Source organism: Falco naumanni, chromosome 1, assembly GCF_017639655.2.
Source record: "Falco naumanni isolate bFalNau1 chromosome 1, bFalNau1.pat, whole genome shotgun sequence".
In the NCBI taxonomy this organism is placed as follows: domain Eukaryota; kingdom Metazoa; phylum Chordata; class Aves; order Falconiformes; family Falconidae; genus Falco; species Falco naumanni.
Window position 1 is genome coordinate 71457935 of NC_054054.1, and position 14887 is coordinate 71472821.

At 41.1% G+C, this 14887-nt stretch overlaps 1 protein-coding gene across 1 annotated transcript in view; it reads left to right on the forward strand.

The window, feature by feature from the left end:
- The window catches only part of TSPAN5 (tetraspanin 5), an 89037-nt gene that overhangs the window by 62699 nt on the left and 11451 nt on the right, over window positions 1-14887 (forward strand). Inside the window, exons 3-4 of the mRNA XM_040599008.1 lie at window positions 8868-9014; window positions 10926-11096. Coding sequence (XP_040454942.1) covers window positions 8868-9014; window positions 10926-11096 — 318 coding nt within the window. The remainder of the gene's footprint in view (window positions 1-8867; window positions 9015-10925; window positions 11097-14887) is intronic.

The following is a 14887-nucleotide window of genomic DNA, read 5'->3' on the forward strand; positions in this document are numbered from 1 at the left end:
GAACCTTAATGTGTATAAATACCTGAAGCGAGAGTGCAAAGAGGATGGAGCTAGGCTGTTTTCAGTGGTGCCCAGTGACAGAGGCAATGGGCACAAAATGAAACACAGGACCTTCTGACTGAACATCCGGAAACACTTTTTTTTTTTTTTTTCTCTCTCTCTCTCCCCTCCCTTTACTGTGAGGGTGACTGAGCATTGGCACAGTTTGCCCAGAGATGATGTGGAGTCTTTCTCTTTGGAGACACTCAAAAGCAGTCTGGATGTGGTGCTAGGCAGCCAGGTCTAGGTGATCCGATGACTTTCAGAGGTTCCTTCCAACTTCAACCATTCTGCGAAGACTGCTGCTGTCCTAATGAACTAAGTTTTTATCAAAGTTGAAATTGATGCTGCTGTTGTATGATATGTAAACATAGATTTGTAAGGGGTTTGGGTTTCTTTGTTTGGGTGTTTTTTTTTTCCTGACAGGATGGGGTCTTCAGAAGGAATGCTCTACTGTAAACTGACTTGGAGGTGGGGAGGATTTTGACTTACTTCTGTTTTTGAATGGTGTGGCTTTATATCCAGCTGTGTTGTTTTGTAACCTGGCCATCAACTTGTATATACTTTTGCTGCTTCACAGAATTGTTTTCAGATAAAAAGATAGTGTGCCAGGACACATTAAAAATGCAGGATGTAAAGAAATAATCCACATTTTACAGGAGTCCTGTTTGTTGTGGGCTAAAAAGAGTTTGGGGGAGATTTCTGGGTTTGGTTAGTTTCTCTGTTTTGCTGAGTTGGCTTGAATTCTCCCCTTTAAACTTTGTTGTAAAGAAGAAAAAAATGCACACTATACAGTCTCGTGACCTTCCTTACAGCCTTTGCAGGGAGGTGAAAGAGCTCATTTGTCAAATAGGCAATAGAATTGGCTTGACAGCCAGTCAGCCAGCCCTAAACAAAAACTGGGCAATTAGCATTCTGAGTCATGAACCTGAAAGCGAGCTGGGGGGTGGGGTGGGGGCAATAAACTCAGAGGTGAATAAAGCTGTCTATACATGGATGCACTATATAGCTTACAATCTCGCACTGTTTTCAGGCATGCTGGGCTTGGGCTTGCACCATAAAAGTCCATCCATGGCAGCAGATTTCTACCCCCTCACCCCTCCCAGCAATGACATGAACAATGTTAATGTGCAGAGTCTGTACTAAACCCAAGCAACTTTTACTGCCTTTTCTCAGCAGCAGAGGAAAAATGTTTATATTTCACTGGCTTTTTTAACCACTTCAAGTCATTCATTCTGTTGGCTTTTTAAAAATAAACTAGTCTTGTATAAAATGTGTGTTTCCCTCCTTGGTTGTATGTATTAGATAATGTGGTCTTAAGGCTGGTTGGGAGTGTTCATGGTGTGATGTCAGTAAGTACTTGGGGGAAAATAAGCTTCCTGGTTTTCATTGCCTGCAAGAGATTTATATTCAAGAGTAGTGAGAGACTGATGAATTTCTGTTATGTCTTCTGAGACCTTATTAAGACTGTCCATGGAAAGGGAGCTTTTAAAAGGAAAGCACTGTGGATTTAGGGTATACTTTAAGTAGCAGGTGGCAAAGGCAGAGAGTTACTGAGGGGAGGTGGGGGGGAGGAAATCTGCAGATCCTTGCAGATTTCTCAGTTAGACTTAGCTCCTGTATAAGGTTGGCTGAAATGAAGAGGGAGAAGTGGAAGAGGTTGATCATGTGCGTAAGTTTGGTTTCTAGGCTTTTCTTGTTAAATCAGCGTAAGTAGAAGCTGCTCTTGCTCAGAAGTCAAGTTGTACACAGTTTGGAGTAGCAGTATAATACCTCTATGTACCAGCATAGTATTCTTGGCGAGCAGTAGTTCTAAATCTGGATCTCAAATTTTAAGCTAGACTTTTACACGTTGGTACAAGGTGATTTAGACTTGCTTTGGTGTTGTGGGACAGGCTAAGCTCCCTACATAGAAACAGTCACAATTTGTCAGACAAGTCTGTCTCTGCTTGCCCACAGATGAAAATTACAGTTGTTTTCAGGAAAAAGTTCTCACTTCCTTTACTGTCCTAGTGAGTGGCAGACATCAAGAGTGAGTGATACACTAGTCACTCATAATTGTTGTGCATACATGTCTATCCCACAGTTCTTGTAAAAACAATTCCCAACAAGGAACCCGTACACATATCCTGCTGGTTCTTATGGGCTGAAGGATACCCAAAGCATATGTATCGTGCTTGGAAGCCAGGACTGTGTGTGTATTTTATAGGACTCGGGAGGAAAGAGAGGGATACTAATATGTGCTATTACATTTAATTTAAATTTCAGTACATAAAGTTGCACTATCTAAACAGGTTCTTAAATCTTTATATTAATGTTCCAAGACCTTGCAACCATTAATCCTGAAAAATGCAAAAATATGTATTTTGCATGTATTCATACCAGTTATTTACCTATCGAACTCTGCTTTGTCATGACAAGAAAGCTAGACTCATTCTTCTCCTTCACTAGAAACTGAAAAATAAAGTTTTGCTGCTATTGTTGTTTGCTGTGAGAAATGAAAATCTAACAAAAACCACGTAAATAAGATCTGTAAACATCCCCCACCTAGTTTCTTGCTTGCAGAGACAATATTCTGGAGTGGAATTAATTTGGCATGTTTCAATGACTATTGTTCTGTTTCCCATGCTTATTCAGATGCACAGCATGGAGAAACTGCATGGATTTTATGACTAACAAAGTAGGGAGACAGTTTTCCATTTTAAAATCATACATTGGAAATACTTGTATTTCTCATCACCCCCATGTGTTTCTGTTTGCCAGTGATTCAAAGTCCTGCAGATGGGCCTGTGGAAAGGCTAATCTGTTTGCAAAGAAGAAATGTTTCAGAAGATCTTGTATTGCTGAATCTTTTTCTGACCATCAATGTTTTTTGTCCCCCCAGTAATGGGATTCTGCAGCAGAGAAGGTTTTTTCCCCATCTTGGAGAGGAGAGAAAAAAAAAAAAAGGCAGGCAGATTTCTCCTATCCTACTGGTGTTGGTTTCTTCTTTTTCCTTTTAGTGGCCCTCTGGGATGATGTTTGTTATAGGGACTGTTGTGTTGAGTCCTGTTCTTTAACATGCACTCCTGTGGGCCAAATTCTTTGTACTTTCACAGCGTATCACCTCTTTGTTCCCTAGGATGATGATTCTCCTAAGTTGTCTCTGACTCAAGATGCCTTGAATTTTCATTACTAGGTCAGGTTTTCGAAAGTGCTGCTGCCTCAGATGTTTTCACTCAGAGCTGTTCTCTTTTGCTCTGCAGTATGCTACCCTGCCTGTGAAATCAACTGTTCCAGAGAGAAGCAACAGTCTAGCAAACTCTTGGGGACATTTCTGAGACCTCAACGTGGCAGTGGATTCTCTACGCTAACCACAACCACAGATGGTCTGGAAAACTTGCTAGTTTAATGCACTTGTGACTCCCTTCTATTTGGCCTCATCAGAAACACAATCAGATTGTATAGTTGTGCCAACTCTGAGGCACTGCACCAACCAAGATGTCTATGTTGGCATCCATATATTCTGGGGAAACTAAATTAACTTCCTGGGTTCAGCATGTAAATGCTATGTCTGTTAAATGCAAATAGTGTGGACCGATAGGAGAGGAAATGGTGTTGAAGACCCAACTTGCACAGTCTACAGGTTTTAAAAGGTTTGAGTTTTTTTTCAACGTAGTTCTAGTGTGATTTTATGGACTGAATGCCTGCTAGTGGTTGTGAGTTATGTTCCAGGAGCACATCTTCATTTCTAAGTAATCTAGTCTGTGTGCTCTGAGACTTTTCCCTAGTGCGAACTGAAGCATAGCTTGTGTGCAATCCCTTTAAATTTCAGGATCTGACCTGAAATGCAAATATAGATGTGCACCAAAGGTGGAGTCAGAGATCTGTCTCTGAAAAGTAGTTCAAATTGTCCTGATGACCTTGGAGTATAAGGTGGAGAAGGGGTGAAGGGTGCACCCTTATTGCTTTTCTAAGACTGTTTCTTCCTTAATCTTTATTGATGGGGATAAAGGCAAACAATTGGGCAGCTGTAATATCCAGAGGGGCCTTCTTGAGTTACTGTCTTCAACGTTTTCTTTTGCCTTGTTCTCACTTGAGAGCTATGCATGAGATGCAGGTTGCAGGGTGGGGGGCTGCAGCCGTTGGGGGGGGAAATAGGGCATGACAACAGAGGATCTGTCACTGGATTTGGGCATCTCTTACAGACTGCTTTTCTGCCTGTGCTCACATGCCTTAAGGAGAGGACTCCAGTTCTGCAGGAGCTTCTGGCAGGCCTGGCTTGGTTATCTCGTGTTTTTTGGTGTGACTTAAGGTGCCACCAATGCCTCTTTTCCCTACCCTTTTGCATGAAAGAGCAGGTCCTACTGTTTTGCTTGACTTCCTCCCCTGAATTTGGGGTGGGGTGGTAATATAAGGTCAGTCTTTACTGTTTCATGCCTACATCATTGTATCATAGTGATTTAAATTTCACAAATAAAGGAACGGTTTTCATAACTTCACCATTGTTGATTTTTAGTTCAGTTATGGGTGATGCTTTTGTCGCTTCACTACTCCAAACAAATTTTGACTTGTGGTTGTTTAAAAGGTTAAATAACATCCCAGGTGCTATAATGTATAGCAGGCAATTGAGGGTGGGGGAACAGAGCAAACAAATGAACTTGAGATCATCCAGGGAACATGTCCTGCTGGCTGTCCTTGTGGGACTACAGCAGAGCCCTGGGTTGACACTATCAAGAGAAGAAAAGTATTAAGAGTATGTAGCTTTGTACAAACAAAATGTTTACTGCCAAATAAAGATGACATGCTTAAACTACCAAGAAACTGGTGTGCTTGTACCACAGAAAAATAACCATACTTCCAAAACAAAATTTTGTGGAAATTTAGGGTTTAGGAAAAAAAATATTATTTCCTCCTTACAGATACTAAAGCGACAGTAGTACTTGCAACTCTTCAGCAGTAAAGGTTGGACTACTGTAGTAGTGTTGCTGAGAAAAATACTTTGTATTTGTAGAAAGCCTAACATTAAAGGATTTACAACAAGTTTATTTAGGTCTTGCATTGACACAAGAGATCAGTTGACAAACAGTCGCTATACATTCTGTGACTGACTGGTCAGCCTGAGGATTCAGAGCATGTCACTGAAGGGTATGGTGGTAGAATATGACATTTCTGATCCTCTGCTCGAGCACCTCTGGAACGACTCCCTTCTGCTTTTGGTTAAAGACAGGATGGAGATAGAATTTGTCACTACCAGGCATTTATACCTCTCTGCCGAACTTTTCCCAGAAGCAGCCATTACAGCCAAAAAATACTGAGTACTGGTAGTAGCCTTTATAAAAACTTGTGGTGGATAGAAGTATGTGCCTGTGGGCCTGTATGTTTAGTTCTTCTTAACAGTATAAAGAGAGGTAACACTCCCGGTCACTGCCCTGCTGCTTGAAGCAAAATATGCTTTTCTTTAAAGTATTTCACTACTGTCTTGTCAGAGAGCTTATTTGTAAGTGTCCAGAAAAAAACCTAAGGCTGCAAAACCGTATTTCAGCAGTATGCAGCAGTTTTCTATCAGACTACCTCTGTGCATCTCTAGCTGTAACCACAGAGCATTGTCTGTCATTCCTGCTGCTAGCTGTTCTTTTATTGCCAAAGTCTCCCTGATTGTATATCCTGAGATGTCTCTTCAGAATACTGGTAACTTGGGATTCATATGCAGAGACTATATAGAGTGCAAATGAGAATTAGGCAGCATGTGCTTTGCGCTGTCATAATGCATTATTTGGGGCTTATCCAGGCTAGGCTTATGATTTCCATATGTGGACTAGCAGAAGCAGCACATAAAGGTGCTTTTCAAGGACAGCAAACAATGGCAGATAAAGCTTGTGGTGTTCTGTTTCAGTACGTGTCAGTCATAGCTACTCTGAGGAGTTTGAGCCTGGAGGAGACCAGAGATTAGATGAGTGACTTTTGCCGCGTGACTGACCACTGAGTGGCATACCAGTGTGCTAAGAGCCTGGCAGTGCTAGGAAAGCAAGTAGAGGTGTGAAAGGACACAATCGGAACTGCAATGTACAACTGGTTCACTAAATTTTATTGTCATCAGCTTCGATGGGGATGTGACAAAATGCAAAGTGATATATTTCTTCTCACTAACCTTTATATTATGACTTGCTTCTCTAAGAGCACTGTCCACAAATGTCAGCTGAATTTTACTTGGATTTCTTCATTCATCTGAATTTTACTACTTCCATATGGTAGGAAGTTCATTAAACATAGTAATTTTTTCTGGGCTTTCTTGTTTCTTTTTTTGGGTTGGTGGGTTTTTGGTTTGTTTTTAAAGAAAGATTAAGTCTCTTATGAAGGGAGACTTAAATGACTGTTCATCCTTCTTGGATTATTATTTTTTTTTTTTTAGTAAAAGAATTATAGTACAAAGGCAACATCCTTTCTTCAGTGACTATTTTCTCACTCTACTGCGCTATCATCCATTAATTCCAAAATCAGCTAATGTTAAAAGAAATGGGTAACAGTGTTTGCTTTAAGGTAGCATTGGTTTTATCTTGAGGTAACTACATAAGCACAGAGGGGAAACACAGGAAAGGCTTCAAAACTTTGTGAAGAAGTCATCTTAGCAGTCCTTCCCTTGGGCGTGTTTCCTGACTTGTGTATAGCCATGGCCATGACTTGTTCAGGTTTGTGTGTTATTGGATTATACTGTTTATTTTTTGCTTGTGATTCTTAGCAAGAAAATTATGTCTTTGATTTCTTTTCTATGACAAAGGTGATGAAACAAAAGTAGTGGAAAACTTCTACACGAGTTGATTTAAGTGTTAATAATGGCTAAGTGTTCATTTCAGCCTGGCCTGTATCTTCTCATCACTAGTTAGTTAGAAAAAGGGATGTGCCAACTGGTCTGCTTTGATAGCAAAACTGGCTCTGAGCAGCACTGTGTTACATCATGCCTTACATCTATTTTTGTCTTTTTAATGAATGATAAGATGACTAGTACTATATGTAATGTAGGAGGAAAGTGATGAATGTGATTTTTATTTTTATTTTGGGTTTTTTTTTTTTTTCATTCGTTTCTGTCAGGCAGTAGCCTCCTGTAGTATGAGGGAGAGGAATCTGGTTTGAGAATGTCATTCATGCTGTTGGTTTATTGCTCGTACTTTAGGATTGGATTGTAATCAAGTTTTTCTTTTGCTTTTAGCATGTTGCCCTTTTCCAAGGCTCCTTGCTGCGTGCATTGGAGAAATTAATGTGTATGTTTTATCTAGTCTATTATTGTCTACAGAATTAAAAAGTTTTGTGTGTCTCTTTACTACTTGCTCAGCATCAGTTTTACTTAGGAACTATGGGAGTGGTTGCAAACCATGTGGAATACTGAATTAAAGATAGTGATTACATGAATATTTATATGTTCTGAGTGGTCCAGACTGAGTACATTAAATAAAACAAACACAAAACCACCACAGGTCTGAAGTCACAGTTGTGACTGTAAATAATGTTACTAACAACTCTTGGAAATGAGGTTATAACAACTGCAAAATTATTTCTAGTTTGGGACTATTTCAAAGAAGCAAAGGGGATATGAACAGGGGAAAAGGAAAATGATGAAGAACTTGTTGATTCTGCAAATAAGGAACCGTAGAGGCTGAAGCCTACATTGCTGCTTTTCAAGCCACAGCTTTATTCAGGAGTTAGTAGGGAAAGCAGTAGCCCAAAGCATTCAGCCTGTGTTCAGGCTTCTTTGAGGAAACACATGGACAAATGTCTGCTACGGCAGCATGCTTTGTGTTGACCTAAGCACTGGGGAGGTGAATAAAGAAGCAGTGATACTTCAGCTTTTTTGCTGCCAGAAGGCTTTAGGAAACTGTAACTGTTCCTGTGAAAAAGCTCGCCATAATAAGGAAGACTTTGTACTCACTTCTTGATATGACCCATCTGTTAAACATCAGCCAAACTCAGGTTAAAATGTGTTAAAAAAAAAAAATATTCTTCAGGATTACTGGCATCACATTCCAAGCTCTGCTTCTAAGGGGGCAGTGGCATTGCAATGAGACTGTGCTGACTGTCATATCTAAAACACAGTGTATGTGGTTTACTGTATAATAGGTCTAACCTAAGTTAGTGCAAACCATCTCCCAAGGCAAGTACTTAAACTGCCTTATGTCCTACTGAAAGATTTAACATTATTTTCAGTCTTTTCCTGCTGATTAGTCAGTAGCTGTACTTTATATAATGAGATTTTGGCAATGTAGATGCCTGAAGTTGAATTGGCCAGGTATCTAGTTTGTCAAAATTTGGTGTAAAATTCATTGTCACAAGATGCTGCAACCTATGAGCTTGTTTCTCATTTCTGTCAGTTGTTGTAAATACAGAGTATAAATGCTAAATTCAAGGTGGTGTTCTTGCTCTTGACTATGTTTTTTTTCTGTCGTAGTGTATAACAGTGTGCTTGCATAAATAATGTATGTGATATCTAAAATTCATCTCAGCATGGGTAATAAGATTGAGTTAAGTTTTACTCAAATACCTGTTATGACTTTCTGGCAAGAGTAATTCTTATAGCTACAGAAGCAGCAAAATGCTGTGTGGGTTTCTCGCAGAGGACTCTAGAAGCACATTTTGTTGTTCATTCCGCATGTTGATTCAGAAATACTGTACATAATCACCCTTTTTATCTCTTTTTTTTTTGTAATGCAAAGATTTTCTTAATTGTGTTTTCTTGATGTACTACAGATTGTTTATTTGCTGTAGCCTTCTACCTTTTTAAAAAGAAAAATGCAAGCAGAATTTTACAACTGAAAGCTGAACATATCTGTTATCCCTTGGCATTGTTTCTTTCTCAGGGAGTGCTGTCCAATATCTCCTCCATCACTGACCTGGGAGGCTTTGATCCAGTTTGGCTCTTCTTAGTGGTAGGAGGAGTTATGTTCATTTTGGGATTTGCAGGATGCATTGGAGCTTTGCGAGAAAATACCTTTCTTCTCAAATTTGTAAGTAGCCTTTGCAACTGTGGCATTCATCAGTTGCATAGCATAAGTCATGTTCTCTGTTCCTGCTTAACTGTGTGAAGATTTTAAAATGTCTTTTTGGGAGTGGAAGGTGTTACCTAATGGGAGACTGCTGTTCCATGAATAGCTTTTGCCTAACTGTTAACACTTTATAGCTCTTCGGTCTCTGGTGCTTACTGTTGTTTTTTTAAGATTTGAAATTATTGATGGTAAGAATCATAACATGGAACTAGTGCTTTTCATGTGGATATAGCCTAACGTTTTGCTTTCCTGTCACAAAAAGAGAGAAATTTCTGCTAAGAATCTGCATCTTGAACTTAAGACTCCATAACTAGCACCCTGTGAAATATGAGGAATGTAGACAGACCACTGAATGTGACCTGTGTGATTTCTGCTGTGCAAGTGCCCCTCATGGTACAGAGTAGATAGGACTGTTATAAGGGATTGCTTGCTGATGTTCTCGGTTCTGTTCTGTTCAGCTAATCTGAAAAGGCTTTATTGCTTACTGGCAGTGCTGGAGCCTGAGAGGGAGAAAGGGAGGAGAATGTGCCCAGGATAGGTAAAGAAAATGGAAACTGTCTGTCTCTAGGCTGGACTGTTAGTTGGGGAAGGAGCTGCTGATACACAAACATACCTCAATGTTCAAAACTCCTTTAACTATGTAGCCTGGTTCTGTTTTTTGAAAGCTTTCCTCCTGTGAGCTTTGAAGATGAGGAAAGCAGTATCATGTTCCATTGTAGATAAATCTAAGATTTATAATAAAAATCCAAGATTCTTTCCTCCACCACTTTGACTTCCAGAGGTGGGCATAGCCTGGGTAGCAGTTGTGTCTTCATAACCATTAACTGTTAATACGCACATGAAAAGGCTTCCAGTGAAATAACTGCCTTCAGATGACATATTTGGATCCCACAGACGGGTTGTATAAGGGGAGGAGGCAGTTGAGGGTTATAGTTTGAGGCATTTATAAAGCAGCTTGGGATAGTTCTAGCTTGCTTTTGTCTTGCCAAAAAAAAAAAAAAAAAAAAAAGGTGGGGAGGGGGAAGCTAATGTAATGCTTTTTTCTCCCTTGCTTCTCTTAGCATGCCTAAAATGAGCCCATCTGCTGTACCAGAAATAGCTTCCTATACGGCAGCTGGAGGAGAAATTAAAAATGCATCAGAGAAAACACAGAGAGCATATTAAAATGAAACTCAAAGGCACAGTTGCAAAAGGGATGTACTTCCAGTATACGAAGACCCCTGTGTGTTTTAAAATGGTGTAGACTCAGTGGAGATGCTTAGAGAAAGTGGCAGATCATTAGTAATGCCTTTGGCATCCATTGAATTTGCATTAATCATAGCAGCCTCATTTGGTTTTAATGTATATGTGAGTCATTCCATAGACATTCTGCTCTGACTTAGTCATTAATTAATTTCTGCTGTTACCAATTTTTCCTTTGTCTGCTTAAGCAAAGCTTTGCCAGTGATGATGTCTAAAGAAAAAGTCACTTAAAAACATTTCACTGGCACTATTGGTTGTTTATGCATTTGCAAATGTAAGTGCCTCCGTAGAAATTCAAGATGAATTTTCAGAGGGCCCTACAGGTGTTGAGTAGCCATGTCTGTTGAAATTTACAGTGTATTCTCTTGGACCTCTTTGAAAATCCCAGTGAAATGTCCAAGGGTTGAATTTGTTGCCATTTTTATTATTTGTTAGAATAAAACTAAGACTCTTGTACTATAGCCCTAATTAAAACTGATGCATTTTTAATTTAAAATTTCCTGTGTGCTAGAATAGCTTGAACTTGCACTGAAACAGATAAAGCCTTGACACGACGTCATTGTGAGCCTTGAAAAATAAGTTTCTGGCCATAAAGCAAGCTAATTTTAACCTTTTTCTTTTCCTTCATAGTTTTCTGTGTTTCTTGGAATTATTTTCTTCTTGGAGCTCACTGCTGGTGTTCTAGCATTTGTTTTCAAAGATTGGATAAAGGACCAGCTGTATTTCTTTATAAACAACAACATCAGAGCATACCGAGATGACATTGATTTGCAAAACCTCATAGACTTCACACAAGAATATGTAAGTTGGACTATGTTTGGTTTTTTGGTAAAGCTTATTTTAAAGAAATATCTACTCTATTTCTTGCTTTCCATCTGTTTGGTTTCTTCAAGGAACAACAAGTATTCTAGCATATATAATATTTTTGAATAGATACATATATATTTTTTATATTTTTTATGGAATTTCTACAAGTACACAACACCTGTGAGAAGTACAAGTGAGTAAAACAAGGTGGAGAGTTGGGGTGACTTGCTCTTGAACTCTTCTTGAAGAAGAGATAGTGTGTCAAGTCTACAAGTTAATCATCACTGTCTTGTGTTCAGTTTTTTGGAGCACATTCCGTATGCGTATGAAGATATTTTAGCATTCCTGGGAGGAGGGGTGTTCAAGATATTTTATCATAGGATAATATTCTTTTCTAAGCTTAATTTGGTTCTGAGATGAATGTTGCTGTAGTTTTAGCAACATTAGAGGTGCTACACCACACTGCAGAGTGGCAGAGATGTTTTAGCAGTGAAACTACAATGTTATTTCTTTAAGGAGACTTTATGCGGTTAGCCTAATGAAGTGGGCACCTCATAGTTCTCATATGAAATCCCCAAATGACGCTACAGCGTCGTTCCCTTGGGAGGGAAGGGTGAAGCCAGACACTACGGGTTAAGCTTGTAATTTATCAGTGTGTGTAAAGGAGTCTTGCACTTTTGTATACAAGGTATTTTGCCAGTATCTTCTTGCCCAGTACTCAATTCTGGCCTGTGTTGATGAACTCCTTGTAAGGAACCAATATATTGATAATTGCCTTAAACATTGCTTAATGCACAAATTCAAGCAAAGCTGGTGCAAAGCTTTTCTACTCTGATTGGAGAGGAACTGAAACGAGCTGTAGCTGCAAAGTGAGCCAGCGTTGCCTGACTTGGTAGCCACAAGGTGGTACAGGATGGAACGGCTTTAGAATCTTGTGAAGGCGAAGTCTAGCTAGCACTTCCTGGCAGAAACTTCTGTGGTAACATAAGGCAACTGCTCATGTGCACAGCAGGGGTTGCCTAAACCCCTCACAACCACTGATGAGGACCCCCTGCAACCACCACTCGGATGCTGATCTTGCTCAGACACTGACCATGCACCCCTTCACTTTGTATGTGAATGAGGAGGTGTCCTCTTGAGAGCATAAAACCCGAATTGACAAAATCTTGGGTGGCACCCCCACCACCAAGACACCCAGGGTGAAGAGGACCAACAGGATGCCGCTGTATCCATGAGTAGTGGTACCTCTTTTTTTCTCTTTCTCTCCCCCTCGCCATTCATTTTATTGAATAGTGGCCAGATCTAAGTAATAACGTTTGGCACAGGACTTGCTTATCCAGTTAAAGTAACTGCCGTTGAGCTATTGTATCTAACCACATCTTGTATTTTGTATTAATAAATCATAAAACTGGTTGGTTGTTGGTATTTCACCTCAATTCAGTCCAAGGGTATCATAAACTTGGTCATTGGTCCCAACCTGAACGACTCATTTTGGGTCACAACACTCCTCTTTGAATTTGGCTTTGTGTAGCTAACATGGTTGAGTGTTGGTTGAAATCATGTTTACTAATTTTTGTACATTCTGCAATTAAAATAACTTAATTCAGTGTTTGTTTTGCTTTTATATCTGTTGGGGGAAAAAATGAGTAAGTAACAGGATGTGGATCCTTGCAGACTGGTTTGAATCTTGTCCACTTGGGAGAAGGTCAGAGGGCACCACAGTCTGAAAGCAGTGATCGACTTGTATGCAACAAAAAGGCTATAGTCCACTTTTGCAGGCACTACATATAACTTGCTCTCCTAACTGGATTAGCAATCTTAGCAGGTAAGCCAGGGACAGCATGAGTCTGGAGAGCAAGCTACTTCTTCAGCTAGTAGAGATAGTGCTTGAACACAGCGTGTTCAGGTATTGCAGAGGGAGCTTTGCTGCACCTAGAAAGAGAACTGCAATTCCAACACTTAAAAATGTGGTTTGTTTGGGGTTTTTCAAATTAATTTTTTTCAATTGACATAGATGGGTTCATCGGGCTAGCTCCTTAAATGCTGTAAACTGTAAGTGCTCCACTGATTTCTAGTCCATTCTTTGTATGTTCAACAAGTTTTACCAATTTGTGTGTTCAGCATGTTTTGCCAGAATCTAGGCCTGCCATTTGGCATATTTACTTTTTGAAGGATTCTGCTTGCCTTTTGCCTGCCTGCCTATGGTGGATCCTCTTGCACGCCTCCTGGTAATCGAGCACGCAGGTTTCCCGCTCTGAAATGCCTGTCCACCAACACACGCAGCATGGGGAATACACAGGAACAATTAGAGATCTGTGTGCAGTCATAGGGCCATGCCCTCACTGCAGTTACAGGTACACAGTGGGATATCTCGCACAACAGGAATGCTGTCATGGATGGCTGTGTGCTTTTTAGGAAGGACAGGCCAGCGAGGAGAGGTGGTGGAGTTGCTCTTTGTGTGAAGGAGCAACTGGAATGTAGAGATTAAGGGGCAGGCCAACATGGGTGACACTGTTGTGGATGTTTGCTACAGGCCACCTGATCAGGAAGAGGAAGTCGATGAGGCCTTGTACAGACAGCTGGAGGGAGCCTCATGATCACAGGCCCTGGTTTTCACGGGGGACTTCAGCCACCCTGACATCTGCTGGAAAGACAACACAGCGAGGCACACACAGCCGAGGAGGTTCCTGCAGAGTGTTGATGATAACTTCTTGATGCAGGTGCTGGAGGAGCCAACAAGGCAAGGTGTTCTCCTGGACCTTCACAAACAAAGAAGGACTGCTTGGGGGTGTGAAGGCTGGGGGCAGACTTGGCTGCAGTGGCTGTGAGATAGTGGGAGTTCAGGATCCTGCATGGAAGAAGCAGGGCGACAGGTAGGATTGCAACCCTGGACTTCGAGAGATCTCACTTTGGCCTCTTCAAGGACTTACTTGGAGGAATCCCATGGGTTAGGGCTCTAGAAGCTAGGGGGAGTCCAAGAGAGCTGGCTAATACTGCAGCATCTCTTCCTCCGTGCTCAAGGTCGGTGCATCCCCGTGAGCAGGAAATGGAGTAAAAGTGGCAGGAGGCCTGCGCGGATGAGCAAGGAGCTTCTGGTAAACCTCAGACAGAAGGAGGACATTTACAGGATGTGGAAAAAGGGACAGCCCTTTGGTTGGGAGGAATATAGCGATGTGGTCAGAATGTGCAGGAAGGTGACAAGGAAGGCAAAGGTCCCTTTGGAATTAAATCTCGTGAGGGAGGTCAAGGATAACAAGAAGGGCTTCTTCAAGTACATCTGCAGGAAAAGGATGACTAGGGAAAATGTGGGTCTGCTGCTGAACGAGGTGGGTGCCCTGATGATGAAGGATACAGATAAGGTGGGGGTGGTGAATGCCACCTTTGCTTCAATTTTTACTGCCAAGGCCAGCCCTCAGGTTTCCCAGACCCTGGAGGCAAGAGAGGAAGTCTGGGGAAAGGAAGACTTTCCCTTGGTTGAGGAGGATCATGTTAGAGATCCCTGAAGCAAATTTGCCACCCACAAATCTGTGGGCCCCAATGGAATCCACCCCCGAGTGCTAAGGGAGCTGGAAGATGTTATTGCCAAGCCACTCTTCATCTTTGAAAGGTTGTGGAGAACAGGAGAGGAGCCTGAGGACTGGAGGAAAGCCAGTGCCACTCCAGTGTCCCTTCAAAAAGGGCAGGAAGGAGGCCCCAGGAAACTACAGGCCAGTCAGCCTCACCTCTATCCTTGGAAAGGTGATGGAACAACTCATCCTGAAGGTCATCTCGAAGCATGTGGAGGA